The sequence below is a fragment of the Amblyomma americanum genome, chromosome 11 (assembly GCF_052857255.1).
Source record: "Amblyomma americanum isolate KBUSLIRL-KWMA chromosome 11, ASM5285725v1, whole genome shotgun sequence".
Lineage (NCBI taxonomy): Eukaryota > Metazoa > Arthropoda > Arachnida > Ixodida > Ixodidae > Amblyomma > Amblyomma americanum.
Genome location: NC_135507.1, coordinates 42,331,105 through 42,349,772, shown reverse-complemented (window position 1 = coordinate 42,349,772; position 18,668 = coordinate 42,331,105). Strand labels below are relative to the sequence as shown.

Genomic DNA, 18,668 nt, shown 5'->3' with positions numbered 1-18,668 from the left:
AACGTCCTTACCTTGTTTCCGCGCCTTTTAACCCTAGTTGCTATCCCTTCCGGTTGGGAGCAGGTAAAGCACTTCTCGCCATTGCGGCGCATCACTCTCCTCTTCATTGGGTATTGTGGTCATCGCACACTGTGACTTGTTGAGCGCTAGCACCCCTTGCAAGACGGAGGAATGTGAGGACGAAAGAATGCATGCTGTACTTTCGGTGTGTCGGTGCTTCGACGAAACACGAAAGCAGTGACAACGTGTACGAACGTCACGTGGTTCCTTTCATTTCACTTGCTAGTAACGTCGAGGAATCGGTGGAATTGCACAGGGGAGTGGTCAAGTTCATGGCATATGAAACAGAAAATAAGGAACCGAGCAGAAAAGCGAAGCACAAATTACTGTTCCGTTTTGCGATATTAGCTAACGTATTTTTAAACTACTGGCGGCGTTGAGGACGATTTGTCCGGGGTAGCGGCTCTAACGCTTTTAGATGTGCGATAGACAAAGCTTTCTGAACAGCCCTCACACCCTCGCACTTCCATCCTAACCGGGTCACTTGCAGGCCGCGCGAATGGGACATGCCGGAGGAGGAGGAAATGCCGAGCAGCCCGGCCCAGGAAGGTGACTTCGACAACTCACCGGCTGCCCTGATGGAGCCCTTCATATCGCCGCCGTTTGCGCCACCGTCACCTTACCAGGTGCCACGGGCCGGCTTCGGGGATCCCCCAGAGCCTACGCCGTCCGTGTGGTCGCAGCAGCTGGACGTGAACCTCGGCCTGCTGCCGCCCTCGCAGTCTCCTCCTCCCCAACAGCAGGCGCGCACACCTTATCAGGTGTTGCTGTCGCCACAAACGGAGATGCAGAGGCAGCGGCCGCCTGTGGCGCGGCCTATGCCAACCCCTTCACCAGCCCCAACCGTCCAGTCAAGCAGCGCGGAACCCTCCTTGATGTCTCCGCTCTACAATCTTCACATGTCGCCGCCGGCCTGGTGCACCGGCATCGACGAGATTCCGATTGGCAGCCAGTTGGGCCCGCTTTGTGCTCAAGTACGTACTCGGCAGATCTAGTCAGGTTGGCAGATGACGTTAGGAAGTCTGCAGGAACAGTTTGAACCACAGCAGTATCCGCCGCGATGGCTCCGTTGTTAGGGCGCTCGGCTACTGAGGCGCATTTCCTGGGATGAAACCCCGCCACGGCGGCTGCGTTTCGATGAAGGCAAAAGCTAAGGCGCCCGTGTGCTATGCGATTTCAGTGCACGTTAAAGATCCCCAGGTGGTCGAAATTATTCCGGAGTCCTCCACTACGGCACTTCTCTCTTCCTTTCTTCTTTCACTCCCTCCTTCATCCCTTCCCTTACTGCGTGGTTAAAGTGTCGAACGAAAAATGAGACAGATACTGCGCCATTTTTCTTTCCCCAAAACCAATTATTAATATTATCGTGGAGTCAAAGCCGCATGACCTCTCGACGGTCATTTAAACATCCCGCAATATAAACACAAAACAACAGTGATGACGTCACTACACAGTTCCTCATTGGTCTTCATGGACGTGGCGTCATTCCACCACCTGTACGCAGTGCTTGCGAAGAGATAAAAATTACTGCTGGTTCCACTCTGGTCAAAGCTGGTGTGTACGCGATAGCTGACCCGAAGAATACGCAGCTTTGCTCACGGCTTGTCGGTGTCATTTTTCCGCTTCTTGACGGCGTCGTTTGGCGAACCGTCCCTCTCCTTGTTCCGGCGTCTTGGCCGCGCGCTTGGCATTCACGGCTTTTTGGGCTCGTTGTCGACTCGCCTTATACCACTCCACAGCTTCGGAATCCTTCGAAGGGGCTTCCCGCAGTCGCTGTTGATGCCTGTCGAAGTATACACGCGGACTTTCCGCTTCTTCGCCCATTGTTCATCTGAACGAGCGTTTCACACCCTCTGCTTATGAAGGGGCCGACCAATGACGCGCATTTGTTGCCCAACTGCGCACGCGCAGCACACCTGTAGCTACTGCGGACGCGCTATGCGACGCTGCGGAGTCGTTGGCGGCTTCTGAGGCGATGCCGCAACTCTGACGTCACGCGTGGCGTGCCTGTTGCTCGGCGCATGCGCATTAACGGCTCCGGCTCGACCCTTTGCCTTGGATCTACATGGCGTAGTCAAGCTATCGTTTCAATATCGCTGCGAAAACAATTGCGCTGAAAAGCAAAATGGTCGAGCCAGTACTCGGAGCGCTGCCCTTGGGTCGTGAGCCGGGTGCGCTACCCTTGGACCAGTAAGAAAAGCTCGTCCGAGTTGGTTCAAGGGAGGCCTTTTGTCTTGAGGTATATCAGGAATTTAAAAAGGATCTAGAATAAAACAAGTAAGGCTATTGCTTCACCATTGCTAAGCCCAAAATATTGCGCGAAAGCATTTTTCTGAAGGTGGACACCACCGCCACATACTTCAAAGCACAATAGTGGTATCCACTGAACAAAGGAGCCAGTTACACATGCTACTTGAGATAGTTCAGACACGTAGACTGTGGAGACACATCCAGAGATTAAAAATAAATGAAATAAGGACCAGTGGCAGAATTTTCGAAGTGATATGCAAAAAGGACCCCGGGACCCATATCTCAGAGCTGTGCCCCCGATTTTATTTTTGCAGCGGTCTTAGATTGGCTAATGATGATGGTTGCGCTCAGGATATTGTACAAATATCTCCACTACTTAGTAACAAAAGATCAAAACACGTGACGTTATACTGCTCTTGCAGGAGACTTCCGGTCAAATTGAGCTATCGCGTACCCTTCAAGAGAGCAATGTCGAGCATGACGGCAGGCCTTTTTTGCGGATCACGAGTCACCTCCTCCGCTGACACTGTGCAGTCTCCTTCCTCTGTTCAAAATGCGCAGAGCCGTTTGAAACGCGTGGTGATTTGGATTGGGTTTTGCGGACTTGACTGTCGTCTCCTTGGCGGTCGTAGTTTCCGCAGAGTCCACAGTCGTCACCTAACGCAAAACACTACTGCGCACGGACAGCCTCCGCCTCCTAACATCCACCCAGAAAGCTACGCAGTTGTTGTACGGGATGGTTCGCCTAAGCCGTTACACAATATTTTTTCAATATGCTTTTTGAGCCAGAAGAGTCCTTATCTGGCCTTAACAATGCCAGCGTTGTAGTGCACTAGAATACAGCTGATACGTGCTAAATTTTGCCTGGTTAACTAATTGTGTCACGTAAGCTATTTACGTAGGTAAACACCCTTGCAGGTATATCAAGGACTAAGCCCGAAGAATTGGGCACCACAGCGGTCAGAAAAAGCGGCCGTGGAGAGAGCACGAGCCGCCCACTTCTTCTTTTCCTCAGTAAAGATTGCACATACCCACGCGGAGGGATTGGCCAAGGTGTAGTGCCATAAACAAGGAAATTTCCTGAGGAGATTACGGCATAATTTTACCATCAAACCTGAATTTTGAAAAATTTCTCAATAAAAACGAAAGAAGAATAGAGAAATTTAAATAACTGACAGAATTCTGGTGAAAACAGACGAGCTCGAAGAATATTAAAAGAGTCTCCGAAATCGTTGTTGCCCTCTCCAGCGCTTGTGGCAATAATGAATACTTACTTATTTAAGAGTTGCAGTTCGGCTTTGTAATTATTACGAGGTGTGTAGCCCACCGTAAGTAATATGCTTATCATTTTCTAGAATCTCGAAAGCGCTGTTACTCTCGGCGCTGTCTCCCCAACAAATTTGAATTACATTGCGCGAAATGCATGCGCTTTGGAGAAGCTTGAAGGCAAAACAACCTGTCTAGTGCACGTAACACTTTGAAAGAGCCTAAATTTGTTAGGCCACAGTGGCAAGGGTAACCGTTTTTTCAATATTTTTAAAACTGACATGGATATTACAGAAGGCTACATGCATTTGAATGATTAATGAGCCTAACAGCAACAGTCAGTATTTTAACCATTCAATACTAGATAACCATTCGGCAAGTTAGCATGTCTTAACTGTATTCGGACGTACTGCACCACTGACGTTGTTACGCCAAAAAAAATCCTTCTAACTCAAAAAGCCGATTTTTAAAAACTGTGTGGAATGTTAGGTGAAAATGTGCACAACAAAAGTACGCAGTAGACGTACGTGCAGTTACAACAGTATTGCATCCGTACACGAGAACGTTACCACGTGGACTAATTGATATACTCTATTGGTCCGCGTGGCATGCTACTCTACACCGCTGTATATAAAATTGGGAACTTTGCGCTGAAGCGGAGAAGTTTTGTAAATCCGCCAAGAGTGGACGCTGATTGTCCATTGTTCCAAGATTTAGTGTAGAGACTCCTAGATTTGCGTGTTTCTTTTCCCTGCGCCGCCCACATCTGTATTGATTAAGCACGATCACCTGATTTAAAAGCATCCTTTTGACAGCGCATTTGTGTAGCTAGTGTTCTCGTGCTTTGCGGCAATTTATTTTGACCGTGTGCTCATGTTCAGTGGAAAGAATTTTTTTCTTGTCAATAACGCCTAATTTCATCACAACTGTTCGCTAATTATTGAAAAATGTTTGCGATATGTGGCGTTTGCAACAGATGGCGCCGCACATTCACTTGGCGAGTATTTTGTTCGCACCTCATCTAGACATGCGTTGGTGCAGCTGACGCATTGTTAACAAGCTATGTTGTTCAGCGAAACAGTAATCTGTTTAGACTGAAGCAAGTTCGACAGCAAGAATCAAGCGGATAGAAAGTGCACTTGCTCTAACCACTGCACCAAGTCCGTCTCCTGCATGAGGGTTCGAGGGTATCCCTTATGGTTTCGATGCCCGGGAGAGAAAATATGATGGATCTACACACAAAGTTTAGGAACCTATTCAGTAACTCCACCTGTTCCTACTTGTTCCTCTTCTGCAGGGTTCGGAGTCAAGGCCTAGCAGCAGTCTGTCCTTGTCCAGCCAGTCCTTGTCAGTGCATACCCCATTGCCATCATTCATTGGCAGTCCGGGAATGGAGCTGGATCACACGGAACCGCAGCTTCAGCCTCTGGTGGAATGGGAGCTGAGAACGAAACGCTTCACGACGCCACCTTCGATGTACCTGAATACGAAGCAGGAGCGGCAGGCGAAACCTCTGTATTCATGTGAGTGTCTGTGATGGGAGTTACCCGCCTGCACTTAAACACTATGCTTGATTACGTCTGTATGGGAGTAAAAAAGAAGTAAGCTGTCCTCTAAGGCTCTCCATTTACAAAAGAGAGTGTGTTGCGGGCAGCTTATCCGATGTTGTCTCAAATAATTCGTCGCCATCCACTACGGCATCCCCTCCCACATATGCCGTGTGTCTATGAGGCGCGTTAAGCTATACATACCGCTTGCGAATCGGCACCAAAATTATTCCGGCCGGCTTTATACCAGGTGTTTCAGTCAAGATTTCTAAAAATTTTCAAAACTTGGTTTTTGGAGAAAAAATCTCCCTTTTGCGGCAATGTAATGCCAGTGTTGGCAGCACCAGAAAATCAGGGAGTCGTCTTAAGTAGTAGGGTGGTTACCTAAATTTATTAATGAACTTTTTAACTATCAGAGTTAGGAGCCCAATTGGAATTTGAGATCTGTAGCTGGTCGTTAGTTATAGACATATCAGTTTTTGGAATTCAGAGATTGCTCTTACCCTTGGCGCTGTGCCTCGAAAAAAGTTTGGCTTTTCGACTAGTTTCGTGCACTGGAGAATGTGCTCTGAAAAACGTATATGAGACGTTTTTCGCGTACATCTAATATATGTTTTTTTTTTGCAAGCAGAGATGTATTAGTGGAGAAGTATAAAAGTTTTTCGAGGCCTCCAGCGCAAGCGCAATGGCCCTTCCCGGCCGCATGAATGTTACTACGCGAGAAGCATCAGATAAAGTGTGTATACGTCCCCGCTAATACGTATACGGCACGCTAAAAACGTCTATTGTAGAGTCGCACCGCAAAGCGGGCAACTTATACGGACGCGCCGAATATGCATACCACGCGCCGCTGCTGCGCTAAAATTTATATCTGCGGCTGTGCCATCGGCCAAAGACTTCCAGTAGTTCTTGGAAGAACGACCGGGACTTGTGTGGTACACACTCTAGCGTGAGTGACGAGGGCCTCTCGCCTCACTATATATGCGTATAGGGGATGGTCATATACTGCACGTTTCTCTATCATCTGATTGATAGTGTGAATATGTTCTACAGTCGAGTATCCTTTACAAAAACCTTCCTGATCATTTGGTCGGTTGAAGTGCAAGGTTGTCCGGATTCTATTTGCGATTACCATAGTCTATTCCATAAAATTTACTACGATAATCCCACCCTTAAGAGAAAATTTATAACGCCACCTTGCTACGTTTCAGCTCGGATCGATCATCGTCATAAAGTTGGTATTCTTTCATGCCAAACAAACCACTTTTTCAACTCATTCATCGCCAGCATATCGGCACAATGGAATCACCTTCGCTGATCGGTCGTCGAAATAAGTGACCATTCTGTGTTTAAATCGGCTTTAACTAACTTGATGGTAACATAGTACACGTAATTCTTGCGCCCTTCCGTTTATTCTTTTCAGCTTATGTGGTAGTTAAAACAGACCTGGTCTGCGTGGTATGCTTGTTTGCGTGGTATGCTTACTTTTATGCTTACTTTTATTCTTTGCTCATAATTTCGTGTTAAATGACTGTTAATTTGTTTGATTGTATTTGCTGTAACCTACTGATTTGCGCGAGCCATATTCTTGTTCACATTTTTGTGTTACTTGTTACTGCTGCTCCTTTGTTATTTTGTCTGTTGTACCCCACTCCCCTCTGTAATGCCCTGGGCCATGAGGGTACTGAAATAAATAAATAAATAAATAAATAAATAAATAAATAAATAAATACCTTGCAGAAAACACGGAGTATCCTGATCGGTCTGTAATTTTTCAAGTCCTTGGCGTCTCCTTTCTTATGAGTTAAGATAGTGTTAGTGCTCTTGCAAACTTCTGGTACGCTCGAGGTCATAAGGCATTGCGTATACAGAGTGACTAGTTTTTCTCAAACAATCTTTCCTCCGTCCTTTTGGCTCGTTATACACGTGGGCACAGATCTGCATTGCTGAGGTGGCGTGTTTCACTACTTTTGGCGGCGGCACAGCTTCGCATGTGCGCAGGATAAGCGCAGGCACCCAGGTACAAAGGGGCATTTGACCTTAGTTATGATCGGTTGCCAAGATGCAAGTTCTGCGTACGAACTTTAAACGAGAACCATCAAGCACAATGAGCGCCATACGCAACTGATGCCGTATAAAGGAAAGCTGGCGGAAGTAACTTAAGATTACCTGTGTAAAGCGTGAGCTTTGGTCCAATGTAAAAACTTGATATAAGACTTAAGACTACTGCAGTGCTTTGAAAGCGTAAGCATTTTTCGCTCAATGTGGATTACTATAGTATTTTTGTTTCCTATTCAGTAAATAGCACAAATACCTCAAAGGCCTTTATGTTGATGACCATTACGGTAAATGTCTCTAGTTTGAAAGCCTTTAGAGTGAAACCCTTCGTACCAAAAGTATTTAGGCTAAAAGCCTTCGTCGTACAGGCCTTGACAGTATTGGCCATTGGGCGTCTATGTATAAAATGGGTTCCTCTGTTGGCTCTCATGGTTGCTATGCAGCTGTGCGGATGTCGTCATTGGGGTTCTGGGGCCATTTATTATAGGGAACAACGCCGGGCTTCATTGTCTATGAGCCGTATAATGCTCTCGCATTAATAATTCCGCTGATTCTGGTCTAAAGGTAATTTTGGGAAGAAACAGCTAGGTTGCGGAGGCACACCTCCTGAGCCGACGAACTCCATTTGTTGTCAAGTGTTTCTTTTTCATTTTTTGCCGCTACCGCTCCAATCGCTGCTTGCAACGCACCAGAGCGGGAGGCTTCGTTGTCCTGGCTACGCTCTCGTGCAAATTCTTAGCAGCTATTTAAGTTAATTGTGTTTGATTTACACCGCTAAATTTACCACCTCTCCCTTGGTGTGACGCATCGCAGGGTCCGGCGGCTCTCACGACATCTACGACCACCAGAGCCAGGGTTACTCAGACGAGCTCAGCACGGGCGCGGACACACACCTGTTGAACGAACCGCTGCCATCGCTGCCTTTTCTCTGTTCGCCGCGACTTACGCACGACATGCCGGTGGAACCTACTAGCGGGGTCTGCAGCCATCCATTGCCACACCAGGAGCCGCAGCTGGCTCTTGCACAGGAACCCCATACGCGACAAGAACACTCTTTTGCTCATCAGCAAATTCATCCAGAGCAACATCCAATGGTGCCTTTGCAGCAATTCCTTCCGCGACCGGGAACATCAAATTCGCGAGAGGGCACCCTGCCGCATCTGGAGCTGCCTCTGCCCCCGCAGTTCCCGTGGCCACCGCAAAGGCCCCCACTGCCACGAGGATCCACTTCGCCCCTTATACAAGAAGAGACCGGGACATGTGGTCCGACACCGGGATTATGGCCGCGATCTGGGCGGCTGCAATTGCCGAGATGGCCATACACAGGCGAGCCTGTGTTTGCGGCGATCGCCAACCCGAGGAGAGTCGTCATGATGGACGACGGGACGTGGTACATCCTGGTGTATCCGGCGTTCCCTGAGAACGACGAGTGCTTAGCCCGGGCCGTATGGCATTGGGAGGAAGGAACTACCGCGGGCGCCGCTGCACTATGACCAAGTCTGCGGCACCTGCGGATAGCAGCCAGCACCTGGGCGATGGATTGGCACGTTCCCTACTCGGGGTCTGACAAGATGACTTTAATTGAGTAACTGCGACCAGGGTAGTCAAGAGTCGGAATTTGTTGTTAGAGAGATATAGCATAGCGGAGACGTGTTAGCATAGACGTATACTGGCTTACCGGACACCTCCTGCTCACCATCACTGGCACGGTGGAGCCAGGCAGGGCCACTGTGCGTGCGCAGGCGGTGTCCTGTAAACTGGTATACACCTGCGCCAGTAAGTCTCCGCTAAGCTAAATCTCTCTATTCGCTTTCTCCACAACGCAAAAGTGAATGTGGGGGTATTTTTAATTTTTTTTATTTCAGAGCACGGGTGGAGACAGTATCGTGTCCTCGTAGTACAAGGCAGAGCGGCGGTTAAAAAGAGTGGCTTTTCAGGTTACGTGTTTCTAAGACGTTCCTTAACACTGGGACTAATAGTCAAGGTACAAATCTTGCGGTCACTCCGTGAGTGTCCGCGAAATTCAGGAGAACTAAAACGTTTTAGACCCTGAACCCTTGGTGAATTGATGCGCCGTTCAAGAAACTGTGTAGCCGTTTAAGGGATTTTATTGCATATTGAAACGAATGTAAATTTCGATGGTTGTGCCCCATTGCTTCTAGACAATGGTAGCTTTTACATGTCAATATTTCCTAGTAGTTTTGATGATACTGCTGCGTGTTTAATTTTTCTTGCCAAGCATCGGGTGAATCATTTCTCTCTCTGACCCTTAATGTCGTGTCCTTATAATTCACTCTGCAGGCAGCACCCGGGTGATATATGGCACCTTTCTAAAGGTAGAGCTGGGATTGATCCACTCCGACCGCTAGCTAGGTGCGAGTTCAAAAGAGGTCATCGTTTGCAGTCGGGTACTGATATCTGCAATTTTTGGATTCTGGGTCTCTCTATAATTTGGTTCTATGTTGGGTTGTAGATAGATGACCCCAGCTGATTTTTTTTGTTTTCATGTTGGATGTTAAAATTGTTCGCTGCCGTCTTTAGTGCACCAGGTGTTTCAGGGAAGGTGATAACTATTTTTTGAATAAGGTTTTTGAGCTAACGAGAAGCAATTTGCGGCATAGTAATATGAGTGTTAGCGGAGGTCAAAAAACAGGCGAATCATCTTAACTAGTTAAGTGATCAACTGAATTAGAATACTTAACTTTTTAAATGTTACCAATAGGCACCTGATTGCAATAGGGTATATGTTGCCGGCCGTTAATAGTAGCCATATCAGTTTTTAGAATCTCGAAAACGCCATTACTCTCGCCGCTGTGGCACTACAAAAATTGGAAATTTTTACTTTTTGCAACCACTGGAGGGTTTGCTTTGCCTGCATACTTTTCGAAACCGCATGTATTTTAGCACGATATAGCCGAATTTTGCCGTGCCACAGCGGTGAGAGTAATGGCATTTTAGAAATTCTAAAAACTGATATGGCTATTATTAACTGCCGGCTACAAATCTCTATTTTCAATCAGGTGCCTATTGCTAAAGGTTAGAAAGTTAACTATTAGAGTTTAGTTAATCACTTAGGCAGGTAAATGATTCGCCTGTTTTTTGACGTCCTCCAACGCTAGCTTTACTATGCCGGAAATCTTCTGTTTACCTCAAAATCAATGTTTTTACTCACTATTCACCTTCCTTGAAACACCTGGTATGTTACTGGCCACTTTTAGACCACCGAATGGTCGTGTTTCCTTTGTTCATTTGCCGTTAAGTGCTAGCCATGTTGTTCATAATGGACCAGGCATGATGCCATTTTGTTCATTTTCTGAATTTTTTACTGTACAGTTATTTGCGTGCAGTTTTCTGTCTCTCATGCTTGGTTCATGTCTGCTAAGCAAGGCGGACGGAGCTCGTTTTCTGAATAAAATTTTAGAAGCAAAGAAAAGTCTGGATTCGATTTGTGAGCGACATGTGTGCGCACTCCAGGCGGTCTCTGCCGTTGTGCCACTTGAAAGGTCACCGCAATGGCTGCCTCCTCTTGGTGAGCGGGGTTGGACTTGCGCTGTGACGCGCAGCTGATTAGTTTGCCCTCGGGATTCGTTATGGCAATGGTCATCCGCCCTTGGATTGGACAGGCTACATCCACGTAGAGCATGTCCCGATGGTCATCCCATTTCTTGCGCAGGCTCTCGGCTCGGGCGTTTCTTCGCTCCGCGTTGAGTGTTGGAAGCATATTTCTGGCTATTTGATGGACATATATAGATCGTCCTGCGGATCAATAGAAGTTCCCTCCTTTGGTCGACCATGTAGGGTACTGTGAGGCGTATCTTGCTCAGAAGTGTCTGTCCTGTTCGGGTGAAGGCCAGGTGATGGAGCTGGGCCATGTTTTGCGCCCCCGGATTACTTGGGGCGTGTTATGGACGCCGAGAGACATGAGGCGCAATGCTGATGCTGTCTTTGGGAGACCAAGTGCTGTGATTAGTGATTCCAGCTTTGCTATTTCTGACTGGGTAAAGTGGATGTAGGCAGTCCCGTGCATTACTCGTGAGACGACAAAAGCTTGCCCCAGGCGAATTGCGTCCCTCTACTTTAGGCCGTGGTGCTTGTTGCAGATGCTGCTGGGCATCCTGGTTATCTGCTGCGTAGTAGTTGTGAGCTTTTTGACCCCAGCTAAGCCCCTGGAAAGGCGGTCGCATGTATTCTATTCGCTAGGTAAAGAATTAATTACCGCATCATTCGGTTCTCTGTCGAACAGAGAAACCGCGCTGCCTTCATGTGAGGTCTGTTTTCGTGAGACAATATCTGTATATTTGGAGCTGTTTCATGTTGTTCACGTACCATCTGGACTGAAAAAAATGGCAGTTGATATTTGCGTAGTTAGGCCAAATACGAATATGTGCCTTTGCAGCCGCGTTCTAGCTTCTGCGTTAGCTTCTGCTTCAGAGGAGTGGCTCAGAAGTATTTCCGGTCGTGGTAGAGTCTCTGCGCCTCTTAGCCAGTCTGCTTAAAAATTTCCCCACTAATTTCAGGCCGGTGATGACGCCAGGAAAAAGCTTGTATGGAGCTGAAAACACTGCAGCAACCATGTGTTTTTCTAGAATGATTTTGTAGTGTACCAGCCTATGCGCATTCTCTGCACATAGTATTGGAGCATACCTCGGACATACAGGACACTGCATTAGTGAAAGGCTGCGGGAACGTTATTGCAATTCCCAGGAGATTAGTGCCTCCAGGAATCTTGCAGACCTTTGTGAATGCTAAGTCCGTATGCCATATTTTGTTTACGGCGACGAAAAGACCTAGCAGAACAATTTGTGAAGTATTTCACATCACTGACAACAAATAAAGGCACATCCACAGCCCTTTTATAACACTTATGGACCTTGAGATCAGATTCATGAAAGGATTTCTCTGAAGATAAAAGTGTACACAATGGATACGTTAGCAAGATTCTAAGGAGGCCGAATTTGCCAAACCTATAAGTGACATCTGTTAATAAAACAATCACTTGATTGTCTGGGCTCTCTGCTGGTGTGCAGTATTTCATTATTTGTTCTTAAAATCTTTTGAGCGTAACTTCCAGTAATAGACCTCTTCCAGTCTACGTCACCAGCGCACGTGTTTCTGGCCCGATAGACAAAACATGCGCCGTACCGAGGAGGCTCTTATCGGGAGAAGAAAGGCTGCGAGGCGTCTCGAATCGGTGAACAAAGGTGCCGGGGGGGGGGCGCTCGACGCCAGGAATAGCGGTTCAGAACCGAAAGTGCGCGATTTTACCCTTCGGGCCCCAGCAAGCGCCACAATACGACCCGTGAAGACAGGGTGAGTCGGCCCCGCTTTGCACTCATAATGACGCCCCCCCCCCAAAAAAAAAGTTTAAGGCAAGAGAAATATTCCTCGCAATGCAATAGCCCAAGCTATAGGAATGATGGCACCGAAAGATGCGTTAGCTGAGCTGGGAACGGCGCGCTGTAACGACGTTGCCAACAGCACGCGTTTTCACAGTTTATAATGAAGAGCAAGCAGATAAGGTGATAAGCGCTATCATCACATTTATTGCAGATGTACTTCCAAAAGTAGTCAAGTTTACAAGGGCAAAGGAATATCGGTCAAAACGTATGATTTGCTATGACTGCCATAGCATTGGTCCTATGGCAAAGTACTGCCCCGAGGACAGTGTGTGCAAAGACTGCGGCCGCAGTCACACACCCGAGGAGGAGTGGGATGATGAGCCATTTTGCGTCTCGTGCAAAACATCGGGGCACATTGCGGTGAGCTGCGCTTGGCCCAGCAGAGTGCCGCCAACTCCTTTTGAGACGCCGGCAACTGCTCCAGAGACGCCTGCGTCTGGAGTCGTTACTGTTGTACAAAAGAGCAATCTCGTCAACGCTCTTCGGTAGGAGGCAGCGCAGCTACGCGCAGAAAGTTAATCTCCGAATCGCAGTCAACCGGGAAAAGTGATCGATCTCTGTCATTGTTGCCTTGCTGTGTAACAAGACCGAGCCGATCTAGAAGCATGAGTGGAAACGTCAACCAAAAAAAAAACGCGGAGAACAAGGAACCATTGGATACTGTGACACAGCTCGCAGAGACTGCAGCGCAAATCAAATGCCAGGCCACACGTGAGATTAACAAAGAAATCAAGTTCCTCCTGCAAGACTTCAAGTCTCAGTTTGCCACACTCGAGAAAACCATGAAGTTTTTGGCATCACACTTTGAAATTCTCCTCACTGAGGAGCAGCGTGAAACTCCAAGCAAAAAGAAAGCTCAATCTCAACGATTGGCCCAAGCTCCACAGCCCTCTTCATGATGAGGCCCCGGGGAGACCACCATAATGCAGCGGAATTGCCGGAGCATTCGCCAAAACGGACCTATACTCAAATCTCGGAATAAAATGTGCAAACCGTTAGCCATCCTTTTTCAAGAATAGCGAGAACCATGTACCCTTCCAAGGTACAGGGTGTTCAGGGATCCTCCCACAGGACATACCGCAAAGGATGCGAGTGAAGTTATAGTAACTAGTCAGGCGCCAGTCTTATTGCTAGTGGATTGGGAAAAAAACCCACTGAAACTTTCTTCTTCTTCTTCTTCTTCTTCTTCTTCTTCTTCTTCTTCTTCTTCTTCTTCTTCTTCTTCTTCTTCTTCTTCTTCTTCTTCTTCTTCTTCTTCTTCTTCTTCTTCTTCTTCTTCTTCTTCTTCTTCTTCTTCTTCTTCTTCTTCTTCTTCTTCTTCTTCTTCTTCTTCTTCTTCTTCTTCTTCTTCTTCTTCACCCCAGGTATATGGCACATACCCACTCGAGGGGATTGGCCAAGGTGTAGTTGAATTAACAAAGAAGGTTCCATGGAAGATGAGAACAAAATTGTAGCACCAATAGTGAATTTTGAAAAAATCAATAAATGAAAACAGCAGAACAATATTGACAGTTAAATAACAGACAGCATTTTGGTTAAAAAAAAGAGCTCGTAGAACTTTAAAAGAATTAGCACATCAACTTACCAGTTGCAATTATGTAATCGTGGAGAAAGCCACAAATTGAACAAAATGCAAATCCCTTGGCATTCGCACCAAACGATAATAATACTGGCAAAGATAAAGGGAGCCCTAACCTGGAGAGAGGGACCTCCAGGTAAATCTTTCTCTGAAGTGCGAAGTTTGGGCAGTAGAGGAGAAAATGGTCTAAAGATTCAACTTTCCCACATGCGTCACATAGGTTCGTCGGTGTCAAACCACACCTGTATAGATATAAATTCAAACTTGGAATCCTGCACCGCAACCGCGTCATTGTTACCTCACACAGCCTGGAATTACACGAACGGACGTTCCAATTATATGCTAAGTGCTGACAGTCAGTGGTATTTAGTAAGGGATCTCGTAACCTGACTGATATATGTAGGAACCGCTGAAACCTGGAAATCGCCAGCAGGCTGAGATTCGGGACGGGTTGTGTCACTGACCCGTCAAGAGCCGACCTTGCTAATTAATCAGCCACCTCATTTGAATGAATACCTGCATGGCCAGGGACCCAGACAAAACGGACCACCTTCAATGTGCATGGGACAAAAATTCGCCTGATACGGCTAAAAAAATCTTGTGAAGTGTCAAGGGAGACTAACACTGACGTACAATCAGCGAGAATAATAACATGAGACACATGGCATGGAATTTTGTGAAGGGTCATTCCAAGAGCCAAAAGTTCCAAAGTTCCGCAAAGAATATAGGAATATAATCTGGGATGCGGACAGAATAGCTCCATGCCAAATTCTGTGAAAAGATGCCAACTGCAGCTTTTTGGCAGTTGACGGAGGCATCGGTAGCAAGCACCGTATGATAGGGGTATTCCTCAATGTGGTCCGAGAGAATACCGTTTAAAATGTTTGCGGGCATGTGTTTCGCATGAGGAGAAAAGATGTGGTCGAAATGGAATTCCACTGCTGCCGGCGTGTCATCAACCCACTGCAAAGAACTGAGATCAACACCAATCGGTGTTAAAAGGTTCTGCGTTAACGTAATTTGTGACATTTGATACCGTGGCCAATGATGAGAAAAGAATAAGGACGGCTGAGACAGAAAGTTAGGAGTACTGATATCAGTCACTGGGTTCATCGACCTGAGGAAAGTTCGCGCCGTGAGTATTTGAAAACGGGAAGTTAGATCAGGGATACGGCTTCCAGATAAAGCAGGGCGTTTAAAACGGATTTTGGGAGACCAAGGCAGAGCCCCGCCGGGGTGGCTCAGTGGTTAAGGCGCTCGACTACTGATCCGGAGTTCCCGGGTTCGAACCCGACCGCGGCGGCTGCGTTTTTATGGAGGAAAAACGCTAAGGCCTCTTATCCCTTCCCTTACGGCGTGGTTCAGGTGTCCAACGATATATGAGACAGATACTGCGCCATTTCCTTTCCCCCAAAACCAAATATTATTAACCAATTATTATTATGACCAAGGCAGAGGCGGAGAACACGCCTTTCCTGTAAGATTAAGGGTTGAATCTTGTAGCTTGCGCTACCAGAAAACAGAATGCAACCAAATTCAAGTATAGGTCTCACGTAGGCTTTGTATAGTAACAAAAACGTGTCGCGGCGCAACCCAAACTTTTTATTGGCGATTCTTGTCAGCCGGCCTAGAGCGCGTTCTCATTTAAAGGCATTGTTATTTATATTAAGGCTCCAATATAATGCTGGGTGATAAGTAACACCCAGATATTTTACGGATTCCACTTGTGGATTCTGGAGAGAGCGATGGACTAATGAAATGTTCAAAGGCCTGTAGAAGGAAATACCAAAACTCCGCACTTGTCTACATTCAGGGATAAATTAATGCCCTGCAACTATACTCCAAGAGCATCCAAATATCCCTGCAGAATGTGGTAAAGGGAGTGGATATCCCTGGCCCCGGCGAAAAAGCTATGTCATCTGCATACACAAAGACTGTTATATCAGGACGAATGGGGATAAAATAATTTTAGCCGTCTTCCAAATTCTTGGAATCCATGCATTTTTCAGAGAAGCAGTGACCATATCTAAGAGGGCGCTTGTAAACTCCTGGGCTAAAATTTTAATCATACCAACAGTGATACCATCTGGCCCAGGAGCTGCAGGATGCAACATTGCCAGGACTGAGAGGAGCTCTGATGCGTCAACCTCGGTATAATCCAAGAGGGTGAAATTGTGCACAAAGGGATGTTTCTCTGCGTCTGGAAGCGTAACGCCAATCCCTGAGCAATACACTCCAGGCTCTCCTGAGCCTTTTGGGGTGATAACACTGTTGAACTAGTAAGAAGAGGGACGGCAGAACTCTTGTTACGTTCCATGAATATATACAGGGCTTTTCGATGACGAGGATTTGAAAGATATGTGTTTAAATTTCCGTTGTACTCCTCCTTGGCTTTTGCAAGTGTTCTTTTGAAAGATGCAGAGAAGAATTTGTAATTTAACCAATTAGCCGGACTCTGGTTGCAGGACAGCATCTTCCAGGCCGCTTTTCTTCGACGATAGGACTTCTCACATTCTTCTGTCCACCAAGGAGACGGCTGTTTATTAGAGGCTGCTGCGGGTGCAGCGAATATTGAGTGGTCTATTGCATTTTGCAAAAATGAAACCGTCTGCTGAGCTCTGTCATCCCGGCTTGTTATTACATATAGAAGCAAGTGAGGCAGACATCAGATTTTTATAAATTTTGTGGTTGACAAGTTTATGGGTCACACAACTAGTTTTAAGAGGAGATAACCGGATAGTGAAAGTTATAGGAAAGTGATCACTAGACGTACCCGAATCCTCTGTCGACCAATCAGTCACATCTAGCCTACCTGCTGATAATGTTAAATGAATGGCTCGACCAATCAGTGACATCTAGCATACCTGCTGGTAATGTTAAGTCAATGGCTGAGCGACCAACCCCTCGCATAAAGGTTATTTCTCTAGAATTGCAGCAGCGTACAGCATTTGCAGACAGCCACGACCAGAGAAGCTGGCCGCAGGAATCAGTACGACTTCCCCAGTCACTATGGTGAGAGTTAAAATATCCTGCGATGACTGCACGGTTTGTGCCAGTCACCATGCTCTCTAAACAGTCTGTCCTGTGTGCACCGAAAGGAAAATATACATTAGCAATTGTAATATCAGCACAATGCGGAAATGAAATTTTGATCGCTAAAAGCTCACAGTCAGGGAGAATAATTTTCTTAGAGATAGATGCCTGATGACATAAATGTTTAGATAGCATGGTTACCATCCACCTCCCCTGCTAATATTTCGATCTGACCTGAATATTCGAAAGTTTCTCATTGTAAATGATTTATACGGTGATGACCACGATAATTGTAAAAGTACAATATCAGAATTATGCTTGTGAATAAGTATGTCTAGATCTGGAAGAGAAGACAAGACGGAACGGCAATTCCATTGTAAAACTTTGATACCTGCCATGATTATCGACCAATTGAAGAGGCCGAAACAGCCTCTTTAAGGATATCAACATGGTATGAAGTTTTGGTGGTCCCCTTTTAGCTTTCATCTGTGGAGAAGTAGAATTAGATGGTGATGAGGAAGCACGGGGCTTCTGCGTAGGGCACGACATTTCGACATCTGTTGTGCAGAGGTCACTGCGACCTTCACTGCTGGGAACAGAGATGTTAGGTGGGACCTGGGGAGCATCAGAAGGTGATGTAGAGCGGCTAGCACTAGCTGCAGAAGCTGAAACAGATGCAGACGTTGCTGCCAGTACGGGTGTTGATGGTGACGCAGACTGAACTGCAACAAACTGAGGCAACGTCTCAGAGAAAGTGTTTAGCATTCGCTCAACCACATTATTAAGAGCTTTTTCGACTGTGGTCACAATTGAGGCAGACAAGATGGACTCAAGGTCCCCAACTGAAGCGCGCACACGACTTGCATATGAATCATTTTTACTGTTAAGAACAGCATAAGCATCGGCTCTTGAGCGCCGCTTCTCTTTGATGTCCAACAATCTGCGCTCTTCACTACGTTTTGCGCAGCTGGCATCATCAGCAGAGTGACTGTTGCTGCAGAGGGAACAATGAGGCTGCTCTGAGATGCAGTTATCAGCAGAATGACCTTTTCCACATAAACGGCAGCGGACCTCCGACTTGCATGCTTTGCCGCTATGCCTGAACCGCCAACAGTTGGTGCATTGAAGAGGGCAGGGTTCTAGAGGGACCACACGGTATACAATCGGCCAGATTTTTAGTGCAGCAGGGCAGGAAGAGCAAGCAAAAGTTGTTATTACAGACCCATTAGCAACACGCGAGCCGTTTACTTCTCTACTGCAGCGGTAGACTGATAGGACCCCAACGCCTGCATCCTAAATTAAGCAGAATTTCTTGCGGGGACGATGGTGGGTCGACACCTCTTACGATACCCTTGACACATGCAAGCTGTTTGGGAAAGAATGCTTTCACCGGCAGCGAGCTGAAAATTTTGCACTTAAGCAAGTCTGCATCACAAGCGATGTCCGAGGACTTGCGCACAATTCCTCGACGGCCAA

The 18,668-nt window shown here is 46.8% G+C and overlaps 1 protein-coding gene across 1 annotated transcript; it reads left to right on the top strand.

Moving 5' to 3' along the window:
• The first annotated feature begins 566 nt into the window (after positions 1-566).
• On the top strand, positions 567-9,208 carry LOC144109568 (uncharacterized). Its single transcript, XM_077642388.1, has 3 exons — positions 567-1,034; positions 4,874-5,099; positions 7,995-9,208. Exons 1-3 carry the CDS (start codon positions 567-569, stop codon positions 8,672-8,674), a joined length of 1,374 nt encoding a protein of 457 aa, XP_077498514.1. The 3' UTR covers positions 8,675-9,208.
• The last annotated feature ends 9,460 nt before the right edge of the window (positions 9,209-18,668 follow it).

Coding starts and splice junctions, on each gene's coding strand:
- LOC144109568 (XM_077642388.1), top strand. CDS start 567: ATGCCGGAGGAGGAGGAAATGCCGAGCAGCCCGGCCCAGGAAGGTGAC. Junction 1,035..4,873: donor TGGGCCCGCTTTGTGCTCAA/GTACGTACTCGG, acceptor CCTCTTCTGCAG/GGTTCGGAGTCAAGGCCTAG. Junction 5,100..7,994: donor GGCGAAACCTCTGTATTCAT/GTGAGTGTCTGT, acceptor GACGCATCGCAG/GGTCCGGCGGCTCTCACGAC.